The sequence below is a fragment of the Chaetura pelagica genome, unplaced genomic scaffold, assembly GCF_000747805.2.
Source record: "Chaetura pelagica isolate M959 unplaced genomic scaffold, ChaPel_1.0 scaffold103, whole genome shotgun sequence".
NCBI classification, from domain to species: Eukaryota; Metazoa; Chordata; class Aves; order Apodiformes; family Apodidae; genus Chaetura; species Chaetura pelagica.
The window spans coordinates 3827308-3839445 of record NW_009953004.1 but is presented as its reverse complement, the minus strand read 5'-3'; the positions used below and the strand labels follow the sequence as shown (position 1 = coordinate 3839445).

Below are 12138 nucleotides of genomic sequence, written 5' to 3'. Positions count from 1 at the left end.
ATGGACGGGTTGAGAGCATGTGGTCCCAAACCAGCCCCTTTCCAATATGCCTGTTGGAACTGCTCCCCAGTGCTGCTGCTGCCCCTGGGGAACACACCACACCTTGGAGGCTCTCTCTAGCTTTGTGTTTTCAGGTGTTTGCATTGGCAAGTGCATCTTCACCAGCTTCCTAGAGAGCCAAGCAGCTGAAGCTAATGGATCACTTGCCGTGTCACCTGAGTGAAGACTGAGGTTAACCCACCATGCCTCACCTGCTGCTTCAGTCATACAGGTCACAGACGATGGGGTTTCTGGACGAGTTTGATCATTACTCTTCCTTGGCCAAACTCATGTCAATCTACCAAGCAACCAACAGGACCACCTTCAACTGGACAGACAGCCGCATTGTTGAGTGGGAGAAATTTGCTGAGCTGGCTAAATACGAGCCAGAATCCCAGAAACCAACAGTGAAAGCTCTCCTGATTATGGCATACTCAGTCATTATAATCACGTCCCTCTTTGGGAACATGCTGGTGTGCCACGTGGTGCTGAAGAGCAAGCGGATGCACTCGGCCACCAGCCTTTTCATTGTCAACTTGGCTGTGTCTGACATCATGATCACGCTGCTCAACACGCCTTTTACCCTGGTAAGTGGCCCCCTGTGCTGTCCCCTCAGCCAGGAGGGGAGTCTCTCCCAAGAATGCTCTAGTGTGGTCAACCCCTATGCTGCTCTTCTAAGGCTGAGGTGTCATAGAATGAGGTCTGATAGGCAACTCCACCAGGCAAGTAAATCACTGCTCAGCAGCCTGTGGGCTCCCTTTGCTCCCCCAGACTCTCAATGTCCTAAAAGGCTCTGAAGTCTTTCCAAGTGTGGCACCAAACAAGAGCCCCTTGGGGAATGCAGAATAAATGCCTAGATGAAGTTGCATTTTTCTTGTAGATGCAGGAGAGCACTAGAGAGTCACACTTCACACTTAGTGGGTCAAAATAAACTTGTGTGCTGTTCATACTCGGGTGACTGTTAGAAAGCAGTCAAGCTTTTCAGACCTGCCAGTTGGGTAAAATCCTCAGTGAAAGCTGTCCAGACCTGAAGGGGGGTTTACATGACTGAAACTTGTTCCACTTTTTCTAAGTACAGTTTTTAGTATAATCAAAAAGTGATTGCTGCTGTTCACAAATGGGGTTTGGAGGAACAAGCCAGGAGGGCTGCACCAGCTCCACTCAGTCTGTGGTGTTTGGGCTTATGAACTCTTACATAAAGGTATTTCAAAATGCAACGTAGCTCATCTTTGGGTTTCAGGTGGAGCTGCCCAGGCAGCCAAACCCCAGGTGCCAGCTCAGGTGCAATCAAAAGCAAATCCAAATCCCCAGAGACCTGTTTTTTGGAGCCTTTGCTGGCTGATAAGCAGTTGTTTCTCCTCAGGTTCGCTTTGTGAACAGCACGTGGGTTTTTGGAAGGGCCATGTGCCACGTCAGCCGCTTCGTGCAGTACTGCTCCCTCCACGTCTCCACGCTGACCCTGATGGCCATCGCCCTGGACAGGCACCAGGTAAAGCACCAACAGCAGCCCCTCCTGGCAAGGCTCTTCCCAAGCTCCTCTTGGACAAGCCACAGGTTCAAGGTGGCTGAATCCTGGGGATTTAACCTGTATCCATCAGAAGGCTCTAGAGCTGGATTCAAAGCAGCACAGGAGGGAGAGGGCAGCCCAGGCCACGTGCTTCTCTCCAGCAATAACTGTTTACTTCTACTGCTAGTCAGATAGTATCTTCCAGACTCTTGGATTTTGTACTCTCTTTACTTTTTCATCTTGACAACCTCTTGTCACTTGTGCCCTGTGATAAGACAAGGGGCAATGGATGCAGACTCGAGCAGAGGAAGTTCCACCTCAACATGAGGAAGAACTTCTTTACTGGGAGGGTTACAGAGCCCTGGGACAGGCTCTCCAGAGAGGTTGTGGAGTCTCCTTCTCTGGAGACTTTCAAGACCTGTCTGGATGCCTTCTGCCCTGGTTTTTGCTCCTACTCTGGCAGGGGGGTTGGACTTGAAGATCTTTGGAGGTCCCTTCCAACCCTCAACGTTCTGTGATTCTGTGAAACTAACAAAGAAAATTTCATACAAAGTGCATTAATGCCTCAGAAGAGGGGAGGAGGGTTCAGCTTCATAGGTTCAGCTAGAGCTGTGATTCATATAGAATAAAAAAACATACCTGTAAGTGAAGAGACTCGTGTAGAATATTTTTTTTTCCTATTTTTTGTAACTCACAGTTTAAAGAAAATGGCCCTCACAGAACAAAATACAGGAAAAAGTTTATTAAGAAGCAGTGCTGAGCAGACAGAAAAGTTCAGTGCTTCCCATTTTCCAGGTCACTCTAATAAGAAGGACATTTTCCTAACCACAGCTGTCATTTTCTGAACAGCATTAGATCATATCAAAAAAAGCCTCTGCTGTGCGCACTGGTGAAGGGACTTTGCTTTCCCATGTGATGAGAATGACGGTAAAGTCTCTGTTGCAGGTCATCCTGAACCCCCTGAAGCAGAGGATGTCCCTAACAAAGGGAGCGCTGGGCATCTCTGTTATCTGGCTGATGGCAACCTGCTTCTCCCTGCCCCATGCCATCTACCAGAAGCTTTTCCAGTACAACTACAGGTGAGTTATTTCCCTTTCCAAGGAGTCTGTCTGATAGGCCTCTGTGGCCGTGGCTCTTAAAAAGAGATTAAGTGGAATTTCAAATCCATGGGAGGACTGCTGAAGTGCCAGAAGAAAGTGAAGGTTCTGATCTGGAGGGGGGGAAAAAGAAAAGGGGGAAACAAAAAGCTTATTTTCACCTTTTCCAGCTGGTCTAGTGATGGAATTCATTGCTGGGAAGTCACTCTCTGCCAGGGAGAAATAAAAAACCAGACATTCTGGGTTGTTTTCCCTTGCAGTCTTGTTTTCCTCCGTGGTGCCCAACCTCTTCTGGCCCTCTTGTCCGCACCAGCCTGCAGCATTGCTGTGACTCCTGGCTAGAAAACAGCCCATAATGCTACTGCACAAAGCGATGTTTTCTTGGTGTCCTGTCACACTGCTGGTGCCTGTCTTTGGCAGGGCTAGGGGCTGAAGGGATCATCTTACAGTGAAAACAACCTCCATGCCATGAGACCACCCCGGGGAGCAGGGCAAGGTGGCAGCCGTGGGTGGTGGGAGGAGGATTCCCATCTATTGCTGCCATAGATTTTGAGCCTCTGCTTAAAGGACAAGTGTCTTTTTCCTCCAGCACAGCCCCTTCCCTCCCCTCAGCAGGGCAGGACAGTGCTGGGCATCCCACTCTGCTTCTGCTGCTGCCTGAACACCAGGGGTGTTGGGAGCGTCACCCCTGGGCTTTGCAGCTCTTCTTCTCCTGTGCTTTGTGTGACTGGGATACCTCAGTGGGGATAGAGTATCTTCAGCTGCTGAGCCTTTGTAAACAGCGTGCTGGGTTACTGCTGTGCTGGCCTGGCCCCGCAGCTGTGCTCAGGGTGTTGCTGGACACATTGCTGCTGAATGAACCAGCACTGTGCTCTGCTTCGTGGCACCTGCCTCTGGTCATCCCTCAGCATGGGCGGAGGAAACCCAGCCTTCCCTTGGCATGGGGCAGCTCAGCCATGGAAGGACTTCCAGGACATGCTATTCTCAGCCCTGCTTTCCATTGAATAAAAATCCCAGTTGTCATATTGCTCATAATAACTGCAGTGGGGTGGGGGACTCCTGAGGAGCCCTACCAGGGAGCTGCTGGGGCCCTAGAAGGATGTGGCTCCACCAACATCAAACATCTCTGGCTGCAGGGCACAGTAGTACCAGGGTTTACCAAGACACAGTGTCCTGTCTGGTTTTGCTCTCAGCCAGCCTCTTCCCTGAAATAATGGTAGGTCTCCTCTGCAGCTCTCTGCCCCTCCTCAGGACGTGAGAGGAAGGGGGCAGCAGATGGCATCAAATGAATCTGCAGCTTACTTCACTGCCCATGCTGTTTAAATGCTTTTTTGGGCTCCACATACACCAAAGCATCACCCTCACCAGGCTCAGCATCACCCTCACCAGCCTGCAACCATGCTCCAGAGCAAATGACCACAGCCCCAACAGTGTCCCAAGCTCAAGGCATTCCCCAAATGCCAGTTCCAGGGGGTAGTGAGGGGTGACCCCACTTGTTCTTCTCAGTCCTCTTCTTTCTCTGCAGCTTTGCTCTTCCACCACACCTGGGGAAGGTCTGACCCTCACGGCAGTGTCGCCTTGGGTGCTGCCCTTGCTTCCCCTGACAGGTCTCCGGTTGCTTTGGCAGGTCCCCTGCAGCAGGGCAGGCAGCTCTGCCCACTGGCCTCACCGGATCCTGGAGAGAAAAAGGTTGGGAGCACAGTTCACAAAGGATGATTTTTCCTTCTGCATTGGTTCCTCTCTTGACAAACATCTCCAGGGTTGTCTGTGTGCTTGGTGGATCCCTGTGGCCCCCTCCCTTTGTCATTCTCCCAAAGGCCATGAGGGCCCTGCTCCTGGCCCTCTGTTTTCAAGCACCATTCTATTTGTGGCACAAAGGCCAGCGCCAGGGGTTGGAAACAGGATATTAAAGATGTTAATCAATACTGCAACAAATAATGCAGCCTGATGGGGACTAAAGTCTGTGCTGACTATAAGAGAGCTGAGGAGAGAAGGGCAAAATGGAGTAAGAGGAAGAAAAAGGGGGGGGTGGGGGGGGGGAAGAAAGAAAAGGAGAAAACATCCACCATAAATAAATGCATGAGTGCTTATTTCTCCTAATGTGTCCTCACTTCCAGTCATCTGCTGCGTGATGTGGAGGAACGTGAGGTGCTCTGCAAAGGGTGCTGAGAGCTGCAGCCAGGCAGAAAACGTGAGCAGAGCTTGGAGCCATTGGGTGGAATGGGACAGATAGAGGGGGAAGTGCTGATAAATCAGCTCTTGCGCAGAGTTAAACTCAGTTCTTTTGTTAGTCAATCATCAGAAGCTGGTTATGGGTGGTGTGGAAGCCCCGCTGAGGTTTGCCCAATGAGCAGCACAGCAGTGACCTCACCCCAGACACGTATTTCTTTGTTTTCCAAGGGAAGCCACTGTCCGGAGTTTGTGCCTCCCTGATTTTCCCGAGCCTGCAGAGCTGGTCTGGAAGTATCTGGACCTGTCTACCTTTCTCCTGCTTTACCTCCTGCCTCTGCTAGTCATCACTGTCACCTACACTCGCCTGGCCAAGAAGCTGTGGCTCCGCAACGCCATAGGAGACGTGACCAGGCAGCAGTACATCACCCACCACAGGAACAAGAAGAAGAGCATCAAGATGCTGATGCTGGTGGTGGTGGTCTTTGCTGTCTGCTGGTTCCCTCTCAACTGCTACGTGGTGCTCATCTCCAGCCTGGGCATCAAGACGAAGAACTCCCTCTATTTTGCCCTGCACTGGTTCGCCATGAGCAGCACCTGCTACAACCCTTTCATCTACTGCTGGCTGAACGAGAGCTTCCGCTCCGAGCTCAAGTCCCTGCTCTGCATGTGCCAGAAGGTGCCTCAGCCCCAGGACCATGTGCTGCCGCCCATGGCCTCGTCCTGCCGTGAGGCGTGGATGGAGCAGGCCAGGCTCAGGAAGGGACCTGCCATGCAGACCCTCTGCTCCACTGCACACATCCAGATGGCCACCACGGAGCTGTGAGCCCAAGGGCTGAGGTGAGTTAGCTGGATTGGGTGGATGCCAAGGGGCATCTCCCTGTTTCTCCTCAGGAGGGAATGTTGCTGCTCTGGGGTTTTCCCACTGACTTTGGATTTGTGTGACAGTAGCAGCCCTTCACCCCATGCAGAGCAGTGGAGCCTCTCAGGCACCCTCCTTGTGAAGCCACAGCTCCACTGTCCCTGGGAGCAGCAAATGTGCAGGGCACATGGAGGGCACAGACAGGGGATCTGCTTTTGGGGTTTCCCACCTGCCCACTAGCAGAGGGAGCAGGACCCAGAGGTCTAGCAACACTTGGGCTGTCCCCAGTCACTGGCCTGTCTCAAAGCTGATGATGTGCCCTGACACAGGGGTTTGCAGAGCAACGGGAACGGACCCATTCTCCAGGTGTCTGAAGGGAGGGCTTGGACACCCAGTTTGACTCCATTCATACAGAGTGTCATCAGATAATTTCTACCAAAGCCTCCCAGCAGAGGTAAGGTCAGTCCATAGCAACATCCCTCCCTCCTTCTCCTGCTACTGGAGCTGCAGAGCCAAGAGCCAAAACCAGCCAGAAAGGGCAGGGTCTTGTGCTGGGAGCAGCTCAGATGGCTCAGATGACACTCAGAAGGACTAATTTAGCCCATTAAGAATTTATTTTTGTTTTTATTGTGAATGTATTAATTCAGGAGATAAACCTACACTGGCACTAAACAAAGGGCCAAAAGGATTTCATCAGGGCTGTAGCATTCACTAACTGAAGGATGAAATCATCCTCCATAATTACTAATAGCTGGAAAAGAGTTTCATTTAAACAGCAGAAGGGACTCAGGCTAAGAGAGAAGATCTTGTTTACAGTCCTGGGGAAAAGACAGTTCAATTTAGCCATGCTTGGGAGGCTGGTGAAAAAAAAGATAGAGAACAAAGGAAAGATTTAGTACATGAGAGACAAGGAAAAAAAAAAAGACAAAAGAAAGGGAAAACAGAGATGAAAGGCAGAAAACAGAGATGAAAGGCAGAAAGAAACCAGAATTGCTGTGTGATTTTGCAAGCAGTATGGAGCAGTGAATCTGTCGTTTGCCTTTTTGCTGCTTCTCACTCCTCATCGACTTTAAGTGATTGACCTTCTAACTACTGTGTATTCCACTTTGTTAAAATATTATTTATTCCCTGTGGAAAGGTGGATGACAGTGTGGAGTTTTAGTTGCTGCTATGGAAATGTGGCAGCTGTTTTCCACTCAAATATCTTAGAAGTTTAAGAGACTTTTCCCCAAGGATTGCAAAGGCCCAGCATCCTTCATCCTTTGTTTGCTGTAGCACAAGTTTTAGCAGGTACTGAGGACGTAAATGTGATGCAGCTGTAAGGTGCAGTAAATGGGCTTCTCCCAGCAACTGGAAAGTTTCCTTTGAGAGTGGGAAAGTGAATAATGGCAGCCCAGGGCAACCCAGGAGGGTTGCCTGGGAGGTGCTGTGTTGGATGGGCACAGAAAGGAAAAAAGTCCTGCTTCAAAAGGGTGAACTGGAAAAAGTCACCCCCCAACTCCTCAGAGTCCAGAACAGGGATGAAAAATAAGCAGGAGAGTTGCAATGGTTGGGTAAAGTGTGGGGTCACCCAGGATGTGGCTGGGGGGCACGTGGGACAGTCCCCTGGCATTAAGCTACCCCATATGGTGCTTGTTCTGGATCTGGAGGACTTGATCTGGGCTGTTAGACAATAAGCTCTCTCCCTTCAGAATACAAGTTTTAACTCACTGTTTGCCAGGATTCATGCCAAGTAATAATAATTGAAAAAGTCTACCCAGCTCTGCTGTGCAGTAGCAGAAGGTGCTAAGGGAGCTGTGAGAGCAGCACCCATCAGCACCCACCTGTTAATGAGGCAGATGTAGAGTTTGGTCATTATAATTCATGGGCTGATTTGCTTTTAACAGTTTTCAACTGATTCAGACAGATACTCATGAAAAACACCACGGGTGTCACCCAAAATGCAGGCAGGGTTTAACAGGATCACTCACGTCAAGTTTCATCCTTGTGCTGGTTTGGTTTAGTGTGCTTTTTGGTAGTGGGGGAAAGGCTCCAGGGGTGGCTCTGGTGAGAAGCTGAGAAGCTCCCCCTGCTCCAAACCAGCCCAGGAGTCATTAGACAATAGATGAACCTCTGCCATTAACATAAGAAAGAACAGCTGTAACACCTGAGCAGAGCAGGAGAGGGAGAAGAGCTGTGCTGGGGAGGCAGAGGGTGCTGATGGTTGGTGAGAAAGAAGGAGCAGAAGGTGCCCGAGCAGAAGTTTCCCTGCAGCCCATGGCGAGATGGCAGCTGAGGCCCTGCACTCGTGGAGGAACCTGGTGGAATATTCCCTGAAGGCGCCGGGAGCGGTGAACTTGGCCAGTGGGCTTGGGTTTTGTGGCCAGAGGATTTACTGCCTGTGGTCTCTGATTGTGCAGCTTTGGAAGACCCCGGTGCCAGAGGAGTTTGTTCCCAAAGCACCTGTGACTGTGGGAAGCCCAGGCTGGAGCAGCTCCAGGCCTGGTGGGAAGGGCTCATGGAGAAGACATGGGTGAAGGATCTGCCATGGGAGGGACCTGTGGGGAAGCAGGGCAGGACTGTGAGGAATCCTTCTTCTGGAGGAGGAAGGAGCGGCAGGAATCACCAGCCTGAACTGACTCTAAACCCCATCCCCATCCCCTGTGCTGCTGGGGGGAGGGAGGGAGAGAAACTGGGAACAAAGGGATTTGGGTGGGAAGAAGGGAGGGAGGGGTAACTTGTGTGAGCCCTGCTCTTTGTGTTGTGTGCGTCCTGTGTGTGTTTGATTAGTGAAATTAAATTATTATATTTTCCCCAAGTTGAGTCTGTTTTGCCCGGGACCTTAATCGGTGAAGGTCCCTCCTTGTCCTTTGTCTCAACCCATGAGCTTCTGGTTGGGTTTGTCCTCCTCATCCCAGAGTGTGTGTGTGTTTTGTCATGTTGGGCCCAAACGACAATTCTGGATGAGCATAGTCTTCATTTCCTACAATTTATCACCCCGGATAAAACTTTCCAAGGGCTCTTTGAATGGTAGACACAGAGCAAACATTTCCCAAAGAAACAACAGACAGGCCCGCTGTGCCCGTCCACACGCTGCTGGTGCTGCACCGTGCACACAACACTCACACCAGTTCTATAAAGAGATATTTCTATGTTTTCACTCAATATACATATTATTGCTTGGGCTTTTAGGAAATAACCCTAGCAACAGCACTAACACTGCTCTCTTCCATGAGGAGTATTAAGCCATAGCTCTTGCTGTGATGCTGAAAGGAAACCTACCTTGCTGTTGGCAAATTCTGGGGTGTGAGCCGAGCTGGGGATTAAATACCACCCCCAGGCTGTTTTACAGTGCAAGACAGATACACATTTTCAGCAATATTTTGGGAGTCTTGCCCAAGAATGCTGGTACAGACTGGCTGCTGGATTCCTCAGAAGCAGCCAAGTGTCTGGGAAGCAACAAGCACACCTTGGAGTGGTAGCTGCCCATCATCCCTTCCATAGGAGAGCAGTTCTGGGAGCCCCAAGCACATCCAGTGGTTATGAGTGTCATTTAACCTTGCGTAGACTCCATTTTTATAATTCTTAGGCTATGGGGTTCGTTTTTTTTCCCCTTCCTTTCTTTCTTTAATTGGCTTCATAATCTTTTTTCTTGAGGAATCAAAGAGCTCATGTCAAAGGAGTGGGTCTCTCTTCATACTCCCTTCATCTCCTGCTAATCCACATAGTTAGTTATCCCTTGCTGTGAAACATAACCTAGCTGGTTTTCCTTGAATCTGTCAATTGGAGCATCTCTGCATTGCTGGATTTTTCTCCCCTAAATGGGCATGATGTAAGAGCTGACTTTGTAATGGCTTAGTTGTCTAGATGGACAGTTATCAATGTCTGAACATGGTTCAAAGCCTTGCAGGCTTTGCCCTGTGCCTCCAGGCTCTTGTCTCACTCAGGGATGCCCTGGCTAACACAGCACTCCCTCAGCTGCATGCAGGCCAATCACACCATGCACAGCAGTAAACATGGGGAAAACGAAAACAAAAGAAATAAAAAAAGAAATAAAAAAAGGAAAAAAGGAAAAAAGGAAAAAAGAAAGAAAGAAAGAGAGAGAGAGAAAGAGAGAGAAAGAAAGAGAGAAAGAAAGAGAGAAAGAGAGAGAGAAAGAGAGAAAGAGAGAGAGAGAGAAAGAGAGAAAGAAAGAAAGAAAGAAAGAAAGAAAGAAAGAAAGAAAGAAAGAAAGAAAGAAAGAAAGAAAGAAAGAAAGAAAGAAAGAAAGAAAGAAAGAAAGAAAGAAAGAAAGAAAGAAAGAAAGAAAGAAAGAAAGAAAGAAAGAAAGAAAGAAAGAAAGAAAGAAAGAAAGAAAGAAAGAAAGAAAGAAAGAAAGAAAGAAAGAAAGAAAGAAAGAAAGAAAGAAAGAAAGAAAGAAAGAAAGAAAGAAAGAAAGAAAGAAAGAAAGAAAGAAAGAAAGAAAGAAAGAAAGAAAGAAAGAAAGAAAGAAAGAAAGAAAGAAAGAAAGAAAGAAAGAAAGAAAGAAAGAAAGAAAGAAAGAAAGAAAGAAAGAAAGAAAGAAAGAAAGAAAGAAAGAAAGAAAGAAAGAAAGAAAGAAAGAAAGAAAGAAAGAAAGAAAGAAAGAAAGAAAGAAAGAAAGAAAGAAAGAAAGAAAGAAAGAAAGAAAGAAAGAAAGAAAGAAAGAAAGAAAGAAAGAAAGAAAGAAAGAAAGAAAGAAAGAAAGAAAGAAAGAAAGAAAGAAAGAAAGAAAGAAAGAAAGAAAGAAAGAAAGAAAGAAAGAAAGAAAGAAAGAAAGAAAGAAAGAAAGAAAGAAAGAAAGAAAGGAAGGAAGGAAGGAAGGAAGGAAGGAAGGAAGGAAGGAAGGAAGGAAGGAAGGAAGGAAGGAAGGAAGGAAGGAAGGAAGGAAGGAAGGAAGGAAGGAAGAGTAAACTGAGTAACTTGTATTTGGGCAAAGCAATGACCGAGGGGCAGGAGGTGGTGTCTTGGCTGGGCTGTCTTCCTGCAGCAATGGGCCATCAACCTCGCCTCACCACGGCCTGAAAAGAGAATCTGGGAAGCTGCTGCTGAAACTGGGCAAGGTTGGAGCCAGCCCAGCAGGTAAAGGGGTGCTTAAGAATTCAGTAATTGTCCTCAAACACACCTCTTGTCTGTGGGAGCAGCTTCCTGAGAGGCTCCAGAGGCAGCCCCCTGTCCATAGGGATCCATAGGGAGAGCTTCCAAAACGGGACCAGCATTCCCACTGAGCGTTTCCTTTGTCTCCAGTGGGACTGTGCTGGGGGGATGCTGGGAGTCAGTGCTCCAGACTTGCCCTGGCTAGGGCAGCCCTGGGTTTGCTCCAGCAGCCTGAGAGTGGGGCAGCCCCACAGCTGGAGGGCTGGACGGGAGCATGTGGTGGGAGAAGAATCCCCTGGGAAGCTGGCACCATCCAGAGAGCTCTCAGCCCATTGCAGCAGGAAGAGAACTCAAAACTGTCCCAGGCAGGCAAAACCCACAGAGGCAAGACCCCCAGGGTGAGTTTGGAGGGCAGATTATTAAAGCACTGAGTTACCAGAAGTCTACTCCAGAAAAACTATTTGAGCACGCACAAATCAGTATGCAAGGAGACATGTCTGAGTGATTAACAACCCAGATTTATTAAGGTTAGCTCATGCCAAATGCATCTGACTGCCTTCAGCATCGCTGCTGATGAAGGCGATAACAGAGAACACAGTGCAGGGGATACCTGAATTCCAGAGACAAATCCCCTTATATAGTCCCATCACATAATGAACAAAGAAACCACAAAATGCCAACTAGATTAACAAAAAGCAAGAAGAAAACAGCCCACAATGAGTCAGAAAATTAGCTCAGGAAGGAGAAACTGAATTAAAATTATCATCAGTTAGCTCTTCAAGTGGAAAACAGCACTCAGGGGCTGTTCAGAGCATCGCTGAAGGAAAACGTGGAAACGTCCTCATTTAAATCCAGATCCAGCCCTGAGAAGTGGGGATGTAGCTGGGTCAGTGTGAGGGACCATCCTCTTGTGCTGGGATCTAACTCAGCAGTTTGGGTCCCTCCCGGACCGGGTTAGAAGAGGGAGGGAAAGGCCGGTGCAGCCCGGGGAGGGTCCCGGGGAGGGTCCCGGGGAGGGTCCCTGCGGAACGGGCACGGCAGGGCCCGGGGCGGGGGCGGCTCCTGCAGCTGCTGATCCTGCATCCCCAGGAACCCTTCCCGGGAAAGGGGGGATCCCCTGCCCTCAGCCCGCAGGTTACCGACCCACGGGCGCTCAGCAGGCATCCCGCTTCCAGGCTGGATTCCCAGCAGTGGCTGCAGCACCCAAGCTGATCCCGAAGAGCTCTCCGTGCCCCGCGGGCACCCCAGGGGTGATGTCCCTGCCGAGACGCGTCCCGGGGGGTGTTCGGGGTCTGCGGGGGGTGCGAGGGCAGCGGGAGCTGCAGGGAGCCCTGAGCGGGGCAGGTCCCGCGGCCGGGCGGGGGGGGGGC

At 49.6% G+C, this 12138-nt stretch overlaps 1 protein-coding gene across 1 annotated transcript; it reads left to right on the top strand.

Annotated features, from left to right (window-relative positions):
- The first annotated feature begins 281 nt into the window (after window positions 1–281).
- Window positions 282–5638, top strand: LOC104387843 (probable G-protein coupled receptor 83). Its single transcript, XM_009996636.1, has 4 exons — window positions 282–626; window positions 1403–1528; window positions 2492–2625; window positions 5044–5638. The coding sequence occupies exons 1-4, from the start codon at window positions 282–284 to the stop codon at window positions 5636–5638; spliced, it is 1200 nt and encodes a 399-aa protein (XP_009994938.1).
- The last annotated feature ends 6500 nt before the right edge of the window (window positions 5639–12138 follow it).